At 46.0% G+C, this 12,339-nt stretch overlaps 1 protein-coding gene across 2 annotated transcripts; it reads right to left on the minus strand.

The window, feature by feature from the left end:
- Positions 1 to 1,705: 1,705 nt before the first annotated feature.
- Positions 1,706 to 11,313, minus strand: LOC144943960 (glyoxal reductase-like). 2 transcript variants are annotated; one of them, XM_078871875.1, is made up of 6 exons: positions 11,122 to 11,190; positions 9,380 to 9,493; positions 7,997 to 8,304; positions 5,589 to 5,736; positions 4,611 to 4,682; positions 1,706 to 3,739 (listed from the first exon to the last, which is right to left on the minus strand). In XM_078871875.1, the coding sequence occupies exons 2-6, from the start codon at positions 9,452 to 9,454 to the stop codon at positions 3,473 to 3,475; spliced, it is 870 nt and encodes a 289-aa protein (XP_078728001.1). In that variant the 5' UTR covers positions 9,455 to 9,493; positions 11,122 to 11,190; the 3' UTR covers positions 1,706 to 3,472. The 2 variants fall into 2 exon arrangements, with proteins under 2 accessions (XP_078728001.1, XP_078728000.1); XM_078871874.1 differs by lacking the exon at positions 11,122 to 11,190 and adding an exon at positions 11,236 to 11,313 and having other exon boundaries at positions 1,707 to 3,739.
- Between the last annotated feature and the right edge of the window lie 1,026 nt (positions 11,314 to 12,339).

Raw genomic sequence — 12,339 nt, forward strand, 5'->3', positions numbered from 1 at the left:
CAATAATGCATCGCCTCAGGGCGCAGCGGTAAGCGCTCCTTGCTGAGTGCCGCGCTAAATGGAGGCGCCCTCGCTGTTCCCGAGTGTGCCGCTCCCTCCATCTCGCTCGGATGTGCTAAAAAAAAAACTGGCCACCAGGAAAAAGTTTATAAGATGAAAATGAGAATACTCGGCTGATTTTGACGGTTGTGTTGTATAGCTTTTGGGGCCATCCATTTAGTACGTATGCATGGAGCGGGGTTTAACCCAAATGCATACGCTTGCGTATGGGGGGGGGGGGGACTACTGACAATGTGCGTACGCATAGGAAACGGGGGGGTGAAGCCTCGATAATAATTTGTCTACATTGGCCTTCAAATTAGATAGTCCGGCGGTGGACTACCTGTTTGCTTAAACACTTTAATATTATTAATCCTTGATCGTTTCTGCGTGAATTAAATATCGACCGTTCTATAGGATTCGGGGGGGGGGGGGGGGGTGCGTCAAGCATGTGTACGCAGGCGAGGGGGGGGTAAAAAGTACCCGTGCGTACAGGGAGGGGGGAGGGGTCAAGTTGACAGATTTTTGCGTCCGTACTAAATGGATGGCCCCCTTTCGATGTTTTTGATGTGTGCCATGTTTGGCGTGATGTCTGGAGCGAAACATTGGAGATCTTGAAAGCACATTTGAGAGCTTTGAGAATGTCTTTTTTTACTTGCCAATGATACGCAGATCTGGGCATAGGTATTGCTAAGCTATGCGTTACATTTTGTAGTAATTGGCTTGGTGTTTTTAATGTGAATGTCCTTGGGAAGGATGGACACATGGATCCCGTAGCCTTAAAAAGTCAAGATTAAGTGTGATCCCAATCTGCAAGGGTCTGTAACATATGGCTCGCAAAGATTGCACACGCCGAATGGAAACGCGCCGTGATTTTATTTGTAATTCCACTTGGCTTGTTCTATGCTGTGTCGACGTGAGAGGCATGGTATTGAAGGGGTGCGTGGAGGCAGGGGCATCCACAACTCTAAATTTGTCCTTAATTTCCTGTGTCATGCTTCAAGTCAATAGCACCACAACACGCTAATGTTCATCACAATTGCACCATCCATTGTTTGTGGCAGCCAACCGATATAGCGCGAGGCAACCGGAGAGCGTTAATTTGATTTTTGCACATTTTTCAGTAACAACTGCAAAACGTCCCAGCAAGAAGGAAATTAGTGTGAAATTTTAATTGTGCTTGAGACTTGGCCCGGGCAGCACTATGCTAACGTACATCCTTGCTGAAATTAAGGTGGTCACATGGTGTGCTTCAAAGCGGTGGTGCGGTTTAGGTATTTGTTGCCATTTAGAGTCGCACTGTAAAAGTTGTTAACATCCATATATAATAATTACAGTAATATCACGATCCTGAAAAGGTGCTGTGCAAATCATGCTGACAGCACTTGTGAAAGGATTAACCCCTTCGGCCATGCCGCCCAGAAGCATGGGCAGTTTTCATTGTCGAGGCCCTGGGCGTTTCTGCCAAACCGCAGGAAGTTCAAGTGTTTCAGTTTGCCATCAGCTTCATTGCAGCAAACCAATCAGAGGGTTTCTTTTTTCACAAGCTCTCGGGATTCTGCTCGGAATTCATTTAAAATTTCAACCATTGATGTACTTCACTTGGGCCGGAAAGGTTTATTAATCATGAGTACACTTGCTGTTCACACCATTATTTCAGCACAAAGGCAATTCCTAAGGCACCACGTTTCAGACGGTATAGTCAGACATTTGGCGTTACCAATTAAGTCGTTTATGGGTTATTTTTTTACAAGTATGGCAAATTTGGACCGTAATGCCAGCACACATGATCCACTCGTTTTTTTTATTGTCAAGGATTCTTTAACGTCCACTGAAGCAGACAGCACATATCTTTGGTTAATACACCCACAGTATTATCAGGGCGATTACAGGGTTCGAACAACGATCCTCAGCATCAAGCACATTACCACTCTGCTATGCCACCGCCCTGCAGGACCTGAGTTTAGCAAAAACGAGAATGGAAAAATTGCACATTGTAGATTTTCATTTTTTATTTTATTTTCCTAAAATTGGCACACAATAGGAGCCGAGAGCAATGGAAGTGCGTATGCTGCAGCGCTAAGCCAACACCCGCGTGCGCTGTTGCACCTACGACTTCAAAACGCAATTCGATGCGGGGATTTCACTGCCATGGTTGGAATTTCTGAAGGGGAGGGAAAAATTAGATTTAAATTTTGACAGGTTAACTTCGAGAAATTTGAAAGCCATTGGGAACAAAAATGAAATGCATCACTGGGATGGGCGACATCTGCACGGCTTTAGAGTTAAGGCTTTACTTATATTTTTCCCCTCGAGTTAATTTAAAAATCTTGCATCACCGTGTCGAATTTTGCAGACGGATGAAAATCGTTTGGCAAATATAGCGCACGACATCTCGGTTCCGAGGTTTTACCAAGAACTCCCCTGAATGTCAAAAACACAGCGCTACATTGCAGTGCAGAGAAAAATTTCAGCCCCTGCATGAACACAAACTACCACCTAACTGTACAATTAAAAACTATCACCTTTTTTCTACTAGGTAAGGCCCACTGAGCTATGTAGCTCTTTTTCAGAAGTGACCTGCCCACATGATAGCTCAATTAGGTGGCTTATCACGTGGAAATTTATAGCAGCCAAATGCTCGAAACCACAATTATCTAGTCACAGCAATACAAGGACATTTTAAACATGTTTTTTTAATGGATAAAAGAATATGGGATGTGGTTAGTGCACTGCACTTTTAACTTGGCAACTCAAGATCGCTTCCAAGCCAAGGCTAATAAATGGTAATATCTAAATTGGCCCTAGGTCTCATTCTTAACCAATTCAACATTACCAGCCTGGTGAAGTCGGGTAAAAAAATTACCCAATGACAGACGTTACATGGGAGACCTTGATCCAGCAGTGCATTGACAGAGCTATAACTTTTCTTTTGAAAAGCATCACTGCAGGCATAAAAATAATCAATACATTTCTTCAAATAGTAACTCCCTGGCACATTTACAAAAATGGATACCTCTTTTCCACTATATAATTGAACCGTGCTGGGGCTGTCCCGAGCTAGCCTGGTGCAGGGCTCATGAGACGCCAGGTTGCATTTCCACTGCTGTTCCTGAAGCATGCCTCTGGCGTCACAAAAATGATTGAACATGCCCATCCTGAACCACATTCAGATGTCTTGAGCCCAGAGTTGCATGGTTTAGTTCTGGCTCTGTTTTGCAAATATCCAGTGGTATAAACCACCCACATTGAGGACCAAATACTCGCACTGTTCAGATGTCCCAGTTGGAAAAGGGGTAAGAGTCCAACCCAAACAGCTGAAGAACCATTTATGTTTATGCACAGTACTTTATATCTTGACGATACTTCCCAATAGTGGACTTGGCCCACCTGGTTAAACACGAATGGAAAAGGTCATGCTTTGTCGCACCGGTCACGCGATGGTGTTCGGGTTCCAGCAGTAGTGCAGCTGCTTGTCCATTCCGTCCAATTTCTCCATATCCTCCTGCGCGAGCTTGAAGTCAAAGACAGCGGCATTGGAGGCGACACGCTCCACGCCCGTCGACTTGGGGATGACGCCCACGCCGCGCTCCAGCGCCCAGCGCAGCAGCACCTGCGCCGGTGTACGCCCAAGCCGGGAGGCCACCTCCTGTACCGTCACCTCCCCGAGCAGGTGGCCCATGCCCAGTGAGGAGTATGCCTGTGCGGTGGACACAAGCGCTTCCGTTTACGTCATCAGTTCATGGCGAGTTTTCGTGGGTTCGTGCCGTGTTTCAGGAAATTATCTTGCGGCACAAACAGACACATGTCGCGGCTACGTGCGAGACACTGCCGCTTGGGTCTGGTCCGAGTCATATCGCTTTTCCAAAGTAGGCAGCAGGAAAAATGTAACTGGATTTAAATTAAAGTAAATCCAGCAGTGGATTGGCAGAAGGGTTGTAAATTATTGGTGGCGCAGTGGTGAGGACACTGAGCTATGAAGCATGTGATCAATGGCAAGTTATCAAAACAGTTCTGGACCTCACCTTCTTAATCAACCCACACTGGCCAGCATGGTAAAAAGTAAGATCGAACATTCCCCATGATTCAGCAGTGGATTGATACAGGACTGTGTACACTATCAGCATTAGGTTTAAACAGAATGTGTGGTGGCCCCCAATTTGGAAGTCACACCTTTCATATGGCAAGGAATTCAGCATTGCCTTATTTATTCATGTGGTCATACCATTTTCCCCCTGGATGCACGGATGGGAAGGAACATCGTGTATACAGTGCTATTCGTGGGCAGTGCAAAGCACCGCGCTGCTACACAAGCTCCACAAAACGTGCGTCATTGGGGCTTTTTCCAAGTCGCCCACATTAGCCTCTTCCCACGCATATTTTTTTTTCACGGGTTGCGTGGGTCAGTAGCGTAGGGGTAGGTTTCCCACAAACACACAGCAGCTGACAGGATGTTGCCGATTCGGTGGTAAGTTTGCAGGGGTTTGGGCGCTGGTAAAAATAAATGGCTATTTTGGCCTCCACTGATGGTTTTGAAGGCGGAAACATTTTGAGACGAAGTTCTCTCGTACCTGCATGTGGATGCCATGTGCTTGACAGTATTCCAGGAGTTCCTTCTGCACCAGGTGTGGGTGGTACTCCACCTGCGAGCCGGACGGTCTGCACATTAGTAACCAGACACCACGACGATAATGCCCTTGGAGCATATTGAGTAGATACTTTTTTTTCCAGAGGGTCCTGTAAAGAGATGTTTGGCCAATTCCTTAACGAGTGCCTTGCATGTGGAAGAAAAAATCACTTGTGGCAATTATGATGGAGCTAACTTGTATATTTTACCAACAGACCACGTTTCTGCAACACTACCTTATTTAGTCGCAAGACTATATAAGAGGGCCCTGCACTGGGGTGTTGGACCAGTTCCTCCATTACGGTTTTGCATGAAGGAGGAAGTCAGAATAGCAGGAGAAAAGCTATGCAGAGGAGATAACTCAAACGGTCTGCACAGACAGGTCAGAAAACTACTGGTCACCTGACCAGTAGTAGATGGCCACAGCACTGGGCAGTATAAATGATTCAACTGTGGTTGATAGTACTTGCTACTGTAACCACCCTTTCTTGCCCACAAGTGCAACTGTCTTGTTGTGAGGTCACCAGGCTGACCGTCTAGTCAGTGAGTCTGTGGGTGCGTGGAGAGTAGAGATGTAACAATTCACACCCCCTAATGATCCGATGAATCGTCATGGTGTGGAAGCACGATTCAATCCTAGAAGCAACATATATGTTTTAACATTGGGGTGGTGAATGTAATGTCTGCAGGGATAACCATGTGAACCCATGACAATCGCCGGCAGGGGTGAATCATCACACCCCCTTGTGGGCTCCTCGCCCCGAGGGCCAAGCTTGGCTGGTGCTTGCTTTTTTTCCTTCCTGCCTCCCCCTCTTCCAAATTACGGCCGCTGAACAGTGACCCAAAACGTCAAGCGGCTGGCAAAAAACAGCAATATTGAAGTTGTAAAATGTTATTTCATCGGGCCAGGCTGGTTGCTTGCCTGCAACACGCTGGGTTTGATGGAGCACGTTGCCAGCAGCTCCTCGAGATGCCGCACTGTGTAGTTGCTCACGCCGATGGCACGGAGTTTCCCTTCGCCATGCAGTTTCTCCAGCAGGCGCCAGCTCTCCCGCCGCAACTCCTGGTTCCTGCCGCCAAACCCAAGACTCTGTTATAACCAGGGGTCCGGAGGAAAGATGTGGTGATGTGCTCGGTGCATAATTCGTCTTTATGCTAAACGAACTGGAAAGGATACCAGCTCGATAGAAAAAGTTATTATAAATGCGATGATGCATAAATCAGTGGATTAAAATCAATTTATGCACGCAAACATCTCATGAAGGATCTGACGAAGAAGATCCCTGGCTTCGATCTTCCATGAAGCTCATGGGCACAATCCCAAAACCGGACTGGCAAGAGCCAAACCATAAGACTCAAGAGAGTTGAAACCAGTTCAGAGTTTGGCTGCTTAAACGAATGTTGCAGTAAAACACTGGCCTGGAAGGCTTGTAGGTTAATCGACTAAAATGGATTAGATTTTCAGCTGGAGAAGCAGACCATGTAGTTTTAGTTGCTTGTTTAGTTTGTTGTCCTTCCCAAGTACCTTAGATTATCACGGTGGGCTACATACAATGCGAAAGAAGTTCAACATACATATTTACATGTGGTGTAACGATCCTTCCCCAACACCCGCCTTTTGATGAATTGATTCAGGTCCAAGATTCAACAACCATGTATTTTTTTGTCTCCATTTTACCATGTCCGTTGTATTGTATTTTTAAATCCTTTATTAAGTTCGCTTGCTTGCGCGCTTACGACCGTGCAAATCTTTCGGTCGTTTTTTAACCCACTTCCCGTGATCCAATCGAGCTGACATTTTGCACACAGACTCGTTGTGCGTGACAATTTATTTTCGTGAAAAAATTTTCTCCAAAATGTTCCACTTTTTAGGAAAAAAAAAATTTCATATTTAATTTAAAATACCAATGTGATAAAAATGAAACTCTATTCAAGAAAAACAGAAATGAATAATAAAATAAAACCGATGCCACGCATATAAAGGATTTATAGTGAAAAACTTTGTTGTTACGGGTTAATTTTTTAAATCTCATTTTGTAGATTTTTGTTGTCTCCATTAGCCGAAACATAACAGCACACCATTTGCATATTGCGAGTCAATGTTTGTATTGGGAGCCTTCATCATATTTTAATTAATTAATGGTTGCATCGCCACATGCCTACTTAAACCATGCGTGGTATCTCTTGCATTGTGTGGTGTCAAGGGGAATTCTGGGTCACGGTAAGGTTGGGCCTGCTGTACGTGGTGTCCTGTGGCTATGCAAACAAAAGATTAAATATAACAATCACCGACAGCTCTCACAACAAACGTCTGGATGGAGTGTTAGGCGCTAGGAGGGCAGATTAATTATTTGTTAGCATTTCAAAACACACCAAAGAATCGCATGATACACAATCTGCTCATTTGTGCAATGTAGCATGCAGCGTATGTGCCGTACAGAATTACGAATGCAAAAAACACTTCAGGCTGTCGCATTTAAAACGTACACGTACCGTACTACAGTCAGCTTATGGATGTTGAGTGTTTCATGTCCCTAACTTAGTAGATATTTAAAAGTCAGAGCTGAATTTTCCCGCTTTCATATATTTTTTATTGGTGTCGGATAAAAGTATGAAAATACCATAATTGAAATGATCATTAGCTGTCCCCACAGGCTTAAACTCCTTTCCCACATCCATCCATGCTGTTGACCCCCTGCTCTTGTTCAAGTCCAAGCTCAAGGGCCTTTCTCTTTCCCCACTGCCGATGACAGGCTGCCTCTTTCTATACAATAATTATGCCCACCGTTTCTGCACAGCATCATGATATATACGGTCGCATTTAGACTATGGATCCAAATTGAAAATGTAAGAATTGCAATACCATTCGATGCTATTGCAGTTGTACTAACAGAGGTGATACTGATAGTAATACTCGTAACAACTGACTTGGTCATAGCTAGTAATTTAATGAAATCTGGGATTTACGTTTGCACTTCTAATAAAGAGGTTAAGTGACAGCCTGAAGGATTTTTTGCATCGTCGCTGAATGAGTCACGTGAACCCAGAATCACTGAGTATTGGTGATGCTTTTCAAGTACCTGCTTATTTATCCACGGTAGCAACAAAGCAAGAACGAGAGAGAGCGACTGAAGTGGCAAGCAATGTATTCACATGACCTCTGAAGCCACTGGAGGTGCTATCATTCACCATGATAATAAAAAAATATATTCCAATAGCAACCCTGAATTCTAACATTTCTTGCAACCAAGACGAACCCCTTTCACCCCTACTGAGCAATTTTACCAACCAAGAACAAGGAGTGCGATTGTCAACAGCAGCAGGACACACCGCGGGTCCTCGCCAGGCAGACCCTGGGTGCCGGGCCAATGCACGAGGTACAGGTCCAGATATCCGCCAGGGTCCAGGTTCCCAAGCGACTGCAGCGCTGCGGCCGCCGCCCCAGGGCCCTGGTCGCGCGGCGCCAGCTTGCTCGTGATGAAGACGTCGGCGCGGGTCAGGCCGTGGCGGGGTAGCAGTTCGCGCAGCGCGCGCGCCACGTCTGCCTCGTTGTTGTAGACGGCAGCCGTGTCAACGGCGCGGTAGCCGTGCTCCAGCGCCGCCGCTAGCGCTCCGTACACCACCTCGTAACCATGCATCTGCGAGTCGCGCGGTTAAGGACGCGGGTCACGTCGGTCGTGCAAGAAGAGTATATCATTGTTACGTGTCTAGCAATGACCTCATTCAACTTTTTATTCCTGTAATTATTTGGGGTGGGGAATTAATATTTAAATACCTGCAGTAAAATAACGTTTATGTTTCCATGTAAATAAGTAAGTACCATTACATTTTTGTCACGTTAGGTGGTTATAAATTCAACTGAGGCCCAAAGAAATGGAGCATATATTTCGTAAAGTGTGACACACTTTGGTTTGATTCCAAGTCTTGGCTTACATAAGAGGGAAGTGACATGATCAGGCCTCGTAGTTTGACGTAAAATGAGTACCTGATGCGGTGTGTAAACATCAGCACTGGGGTAACAATGGCTGTCGGGTATGGTGCTAGCCACATCACTTCCTTATTAAGTGCCATGCTGGCCTTAATTGGTGCTCGCTAACATTACTTGTCCTAATTTTCTGGAAATCCCTGGATATCTAAGAACCAAATTAACCGTGCCTCTCTTCGCGTGACCACCACCACACACCAGATTGTCATAGGTGGCTGCAGCGCTGCGGGACTATGTACTTAAAAAGGAACAAAACCACGACTCAAAGGAAACAGCTGAGACACACTCGTGTGGCAATTGTGGAGCGGGGCCAAAATGCGCAAGATTTTTTTTCGCCAGTTGTGTCGACATTTTACTAGCGCCTGTAATTGAAGGAGGTAATTTTTACACGCTTTTGTTTAACTCACTCTGTCTGTTGTTGTATCCTCAAATCTTGTAACTCAATTTTTACTCACTTCCCAATGTGGTATCGACTGCAAACTTGGTATACTCATGTCATACTGATGACAATACTATATTCTCTCAAACAATAAGAAACATTTTAAAACATTATTTTTTATATGTTATGTTTCGGCTTGGCTGTAATTGTCCACGTTAATACTGACGTTGGCTGTAAATGATCACGGTCCCTTACGTTATGGGGAGTCGTGGAGTTCTTCCATTACGAGTACGGTACATTTCATTAAAGCGTATTTTTAAAAAAAGTTTGTTTTAATATTACTTATTACCTTAAACGTGCCGAGTCCCAGGAGTGGCATAGCAGTGCCGCTGTTGAGTTTCACGCTCTGCGCAGTGCAAGCCATGGTCCCTTCTTCGATTGCCTTTCTGCACTGCGTAACGTTCTGAAATTAGGGAAAATTTACATCCGAGATGTTACGAACAAGGCTACTGTACTTATTTAAATATCGGTCTCATTTGAAAGATTGTTGTTACGATGAATTAAGGCCTCCCCATGACGTGTCGATCTTGGGGGATGTTTTTACCATACTTCACCACGCCGGTCAAGACAAATTAGTGAAGAGGTGGGAGAGGGACATTATCTGTTCAGATACGACTCGCCACTGACGTTGGTTGTGGCTAGGATTCAAACATTGGTCACTGAGTTTACAACTTGATGTGCGAACCACTCTGCTTACCACTCCACCTGATAGGGCCTTATCAGGTTATACAGGTAAAACGTCTAATTTATCTACGCAGATGTTTTAAATTCCTTTCGCCTGTGTACTTCTGAAACTCATTTTGTTCTTGTTAATACGTTATACACATATCCGTAGTCATGTACGGTGTATCAAGTGTATATGCTTACATTCGCAAAGTACAAAGTGAAGAGGGTTGTATTTTCAATCTTTAGTCAATTCCTTCAATAGATTTGTGGGGTTTTTATATCATAAAATGGAGATGGCTAGATTTAAAAAAATCGAGGGCATGGCACTTAAACTCCACACACCCGTAGCAGTAGTGCCATTTATTTAAACGCAGGTTAGACTAAACTCGCAGCGAGTCTTTAAAAAAATAGATGCCTTAAACAGGTCGTTGAGCATATATTGTGTTGACAACATTGCAACACCTGCACGTATAAAACACAGCAGCGAGTGCTGAGTCACGTTTGCTCGGCAAGAAAATGTTGAATCAGGGAGGTGACCCAACAAATGGGGGCAGGGTGTGCACACACACACCCACCAACACGAGGAACATGAAACTAATTTAAAGCATGTCGTCCTTTAACTACATTATTTGAAGGGATTTTTTGTACAAAGTTTTGTGTGCCATTATTAAAACTTGTTATTTTTGTAACATTACCAACAACCTTTTGCATCAGGTCGAATAGTTTAAGTAAATTTGTCGCTAAGTGCAATTTGTCATTGAGTGCATGAGAGGCGATACCTGGAATGCACTTAACTATCGATTCGTTCAAGTAAACAAAGTGTCATACTGCGTCACACATTCAGGCAATGGCTCTTCATACCAGAAAAGGCTATTTCCCGAAACGTCTATTGTTTTCCCTATTAGAGCGGTGTTATTAACAAATGTGTTTGAGTTCTTAATTTACTCAATGACAAATATATTTAAAAATAAACCCTCCCAATTATACAAGGGGATTAATTTACACTTTTCCCACGAAATCGGGGAGAAATGAGAGAAAATTTAATTTATTCAAAACCTCTACAATTCTCCCATAATCTTCAATGCATGCACAGTATGACATTTAAACTCTGTGATAGTTCAAGTACTGTACAATGCAACCTTGCATTGGTTAATCATCCAGCAAACGCAGTTCGTAACCCAAACTTAGAAGCAAACTTTACAGTAATTGTAAACACGGTAATCGATAAGCATATCAAGCGCTTCGAGCGACAAGGGGCTAAATTGCTACTTCAGCTAACCTACAAATAACTTCAAATCGATAAATCTACGTCAAATCCAAAAACACAACATGAACTGCTTCACGTGAAACAACGCAAGCACTCACGGCCTTCGGGTATAACACAAAAGGGGCCTTAGGAGAGGCACAAGTGAGTAAATAACGCGTTCAGAGCAGAGGGTTAAAGAGGCTGGCGATTAAACACTAACAGCCACATCTCACCTGCAACACGCACGGCCTGCCTCTCAATCGTAGCAGCACAGGGGCCGAGACACACCCCCCTACCACTACTACCACCAATACCACCTCTCCCACATGTTAATACAAACACACGTGTTCGTGACGTCACCAACGTGAACCAAACAATTGAAGGCGGCCATCTTACTCGGGGGAGGGACACTTCCGACCGACCGCTCCGACGATCGCGCGTTGCGAGATCGCTTGCTGGTGACGTCACGCAATAGGTTTTGCATAGAGCCGAGGCGCCTTTTAAACCCTCACACCCCCCGCCCCTTAGTAAAATGGCCGCCCTCGTTGACGGGGGGGGGGCGCATTCACGCCGGCAAGGGCCAATCAGGAGCGAGCAGCTTCGCGCGGATCCGCGCTGCGAAATTGAAGCTCTACCCCTCCTCCCGCCCCATTCGCTCGTCCTGCCCCGCCCCTCCCCCTCATCCCCCCACCCCCCAACTCATCCTAACCCCTCCCGCTGCTCCTCAGGGGGGGCGGGGGAGGTGACGTCTGCGGCGCATTGACGTCAATGTGACGCCACCCGGCAGCCGGTAACCAATGCGCGACGCCACAGCCGCATCACGTGATTCAAAATAATAACGTTTTAAGAAAAGAGAGGTGGGGGGTCGCCAAAAGGGGGGGGGGGGTGGGACGAGGGGGAGGGTGAGAGGAGGCCCGCGGTTGGGGGGGGGGGCTTAGTTGGGGGGGGGGGTATAGCGGTGGGGGGTTGAGGAGATGGAGGGGGGGTTTGTGGGGGGGAGGGTTTGTGAGGGGGAGGGATGGAGGGATTTGAGGGGGGAATTGAGGGGAGGGATTGAGGGGGGGAGGGATTGAGGGGGGGCGTTGAGGGGAGGTAAGAGGGGGTTTGAGGGGGGGTTGAGGGAGAGGGAGGGGGGGTTGAGGGAGAGGGAGGGGGGGTTGAGGGGGGAGAGGGAGGGGGGTTGAGGGGGGAGAGGGAAGGGGATTGAAAGGGGGAGGGGGTTTGAGGGGGTGAGAGGGATGGGGATAGGGGGGGATTGAGGGGGGAAAGGGAGGGGGATTGTTGAGGGGGGATTGTTGGGGGAGTTGAGGGGCGGATTGAGGGGGCGGGTTTATGGG

The sequence above is a fragment of the Lampetra fluviatilis genome, chromosome 33 (genome assembly GCF_964198595.1).
Source record: "Lampetra fluviatilis chromosome 33, kcLamFluv1.1, whole genome shotgun sequence".
In the NCBI taxonomy this organism is placed as follows: Eukaryota; Metazoa; Chordata; class Hyperoartia; order Petromyzontiformes; family Petromyzontidae; genus Lampetra; species Lampetra fluviatilis.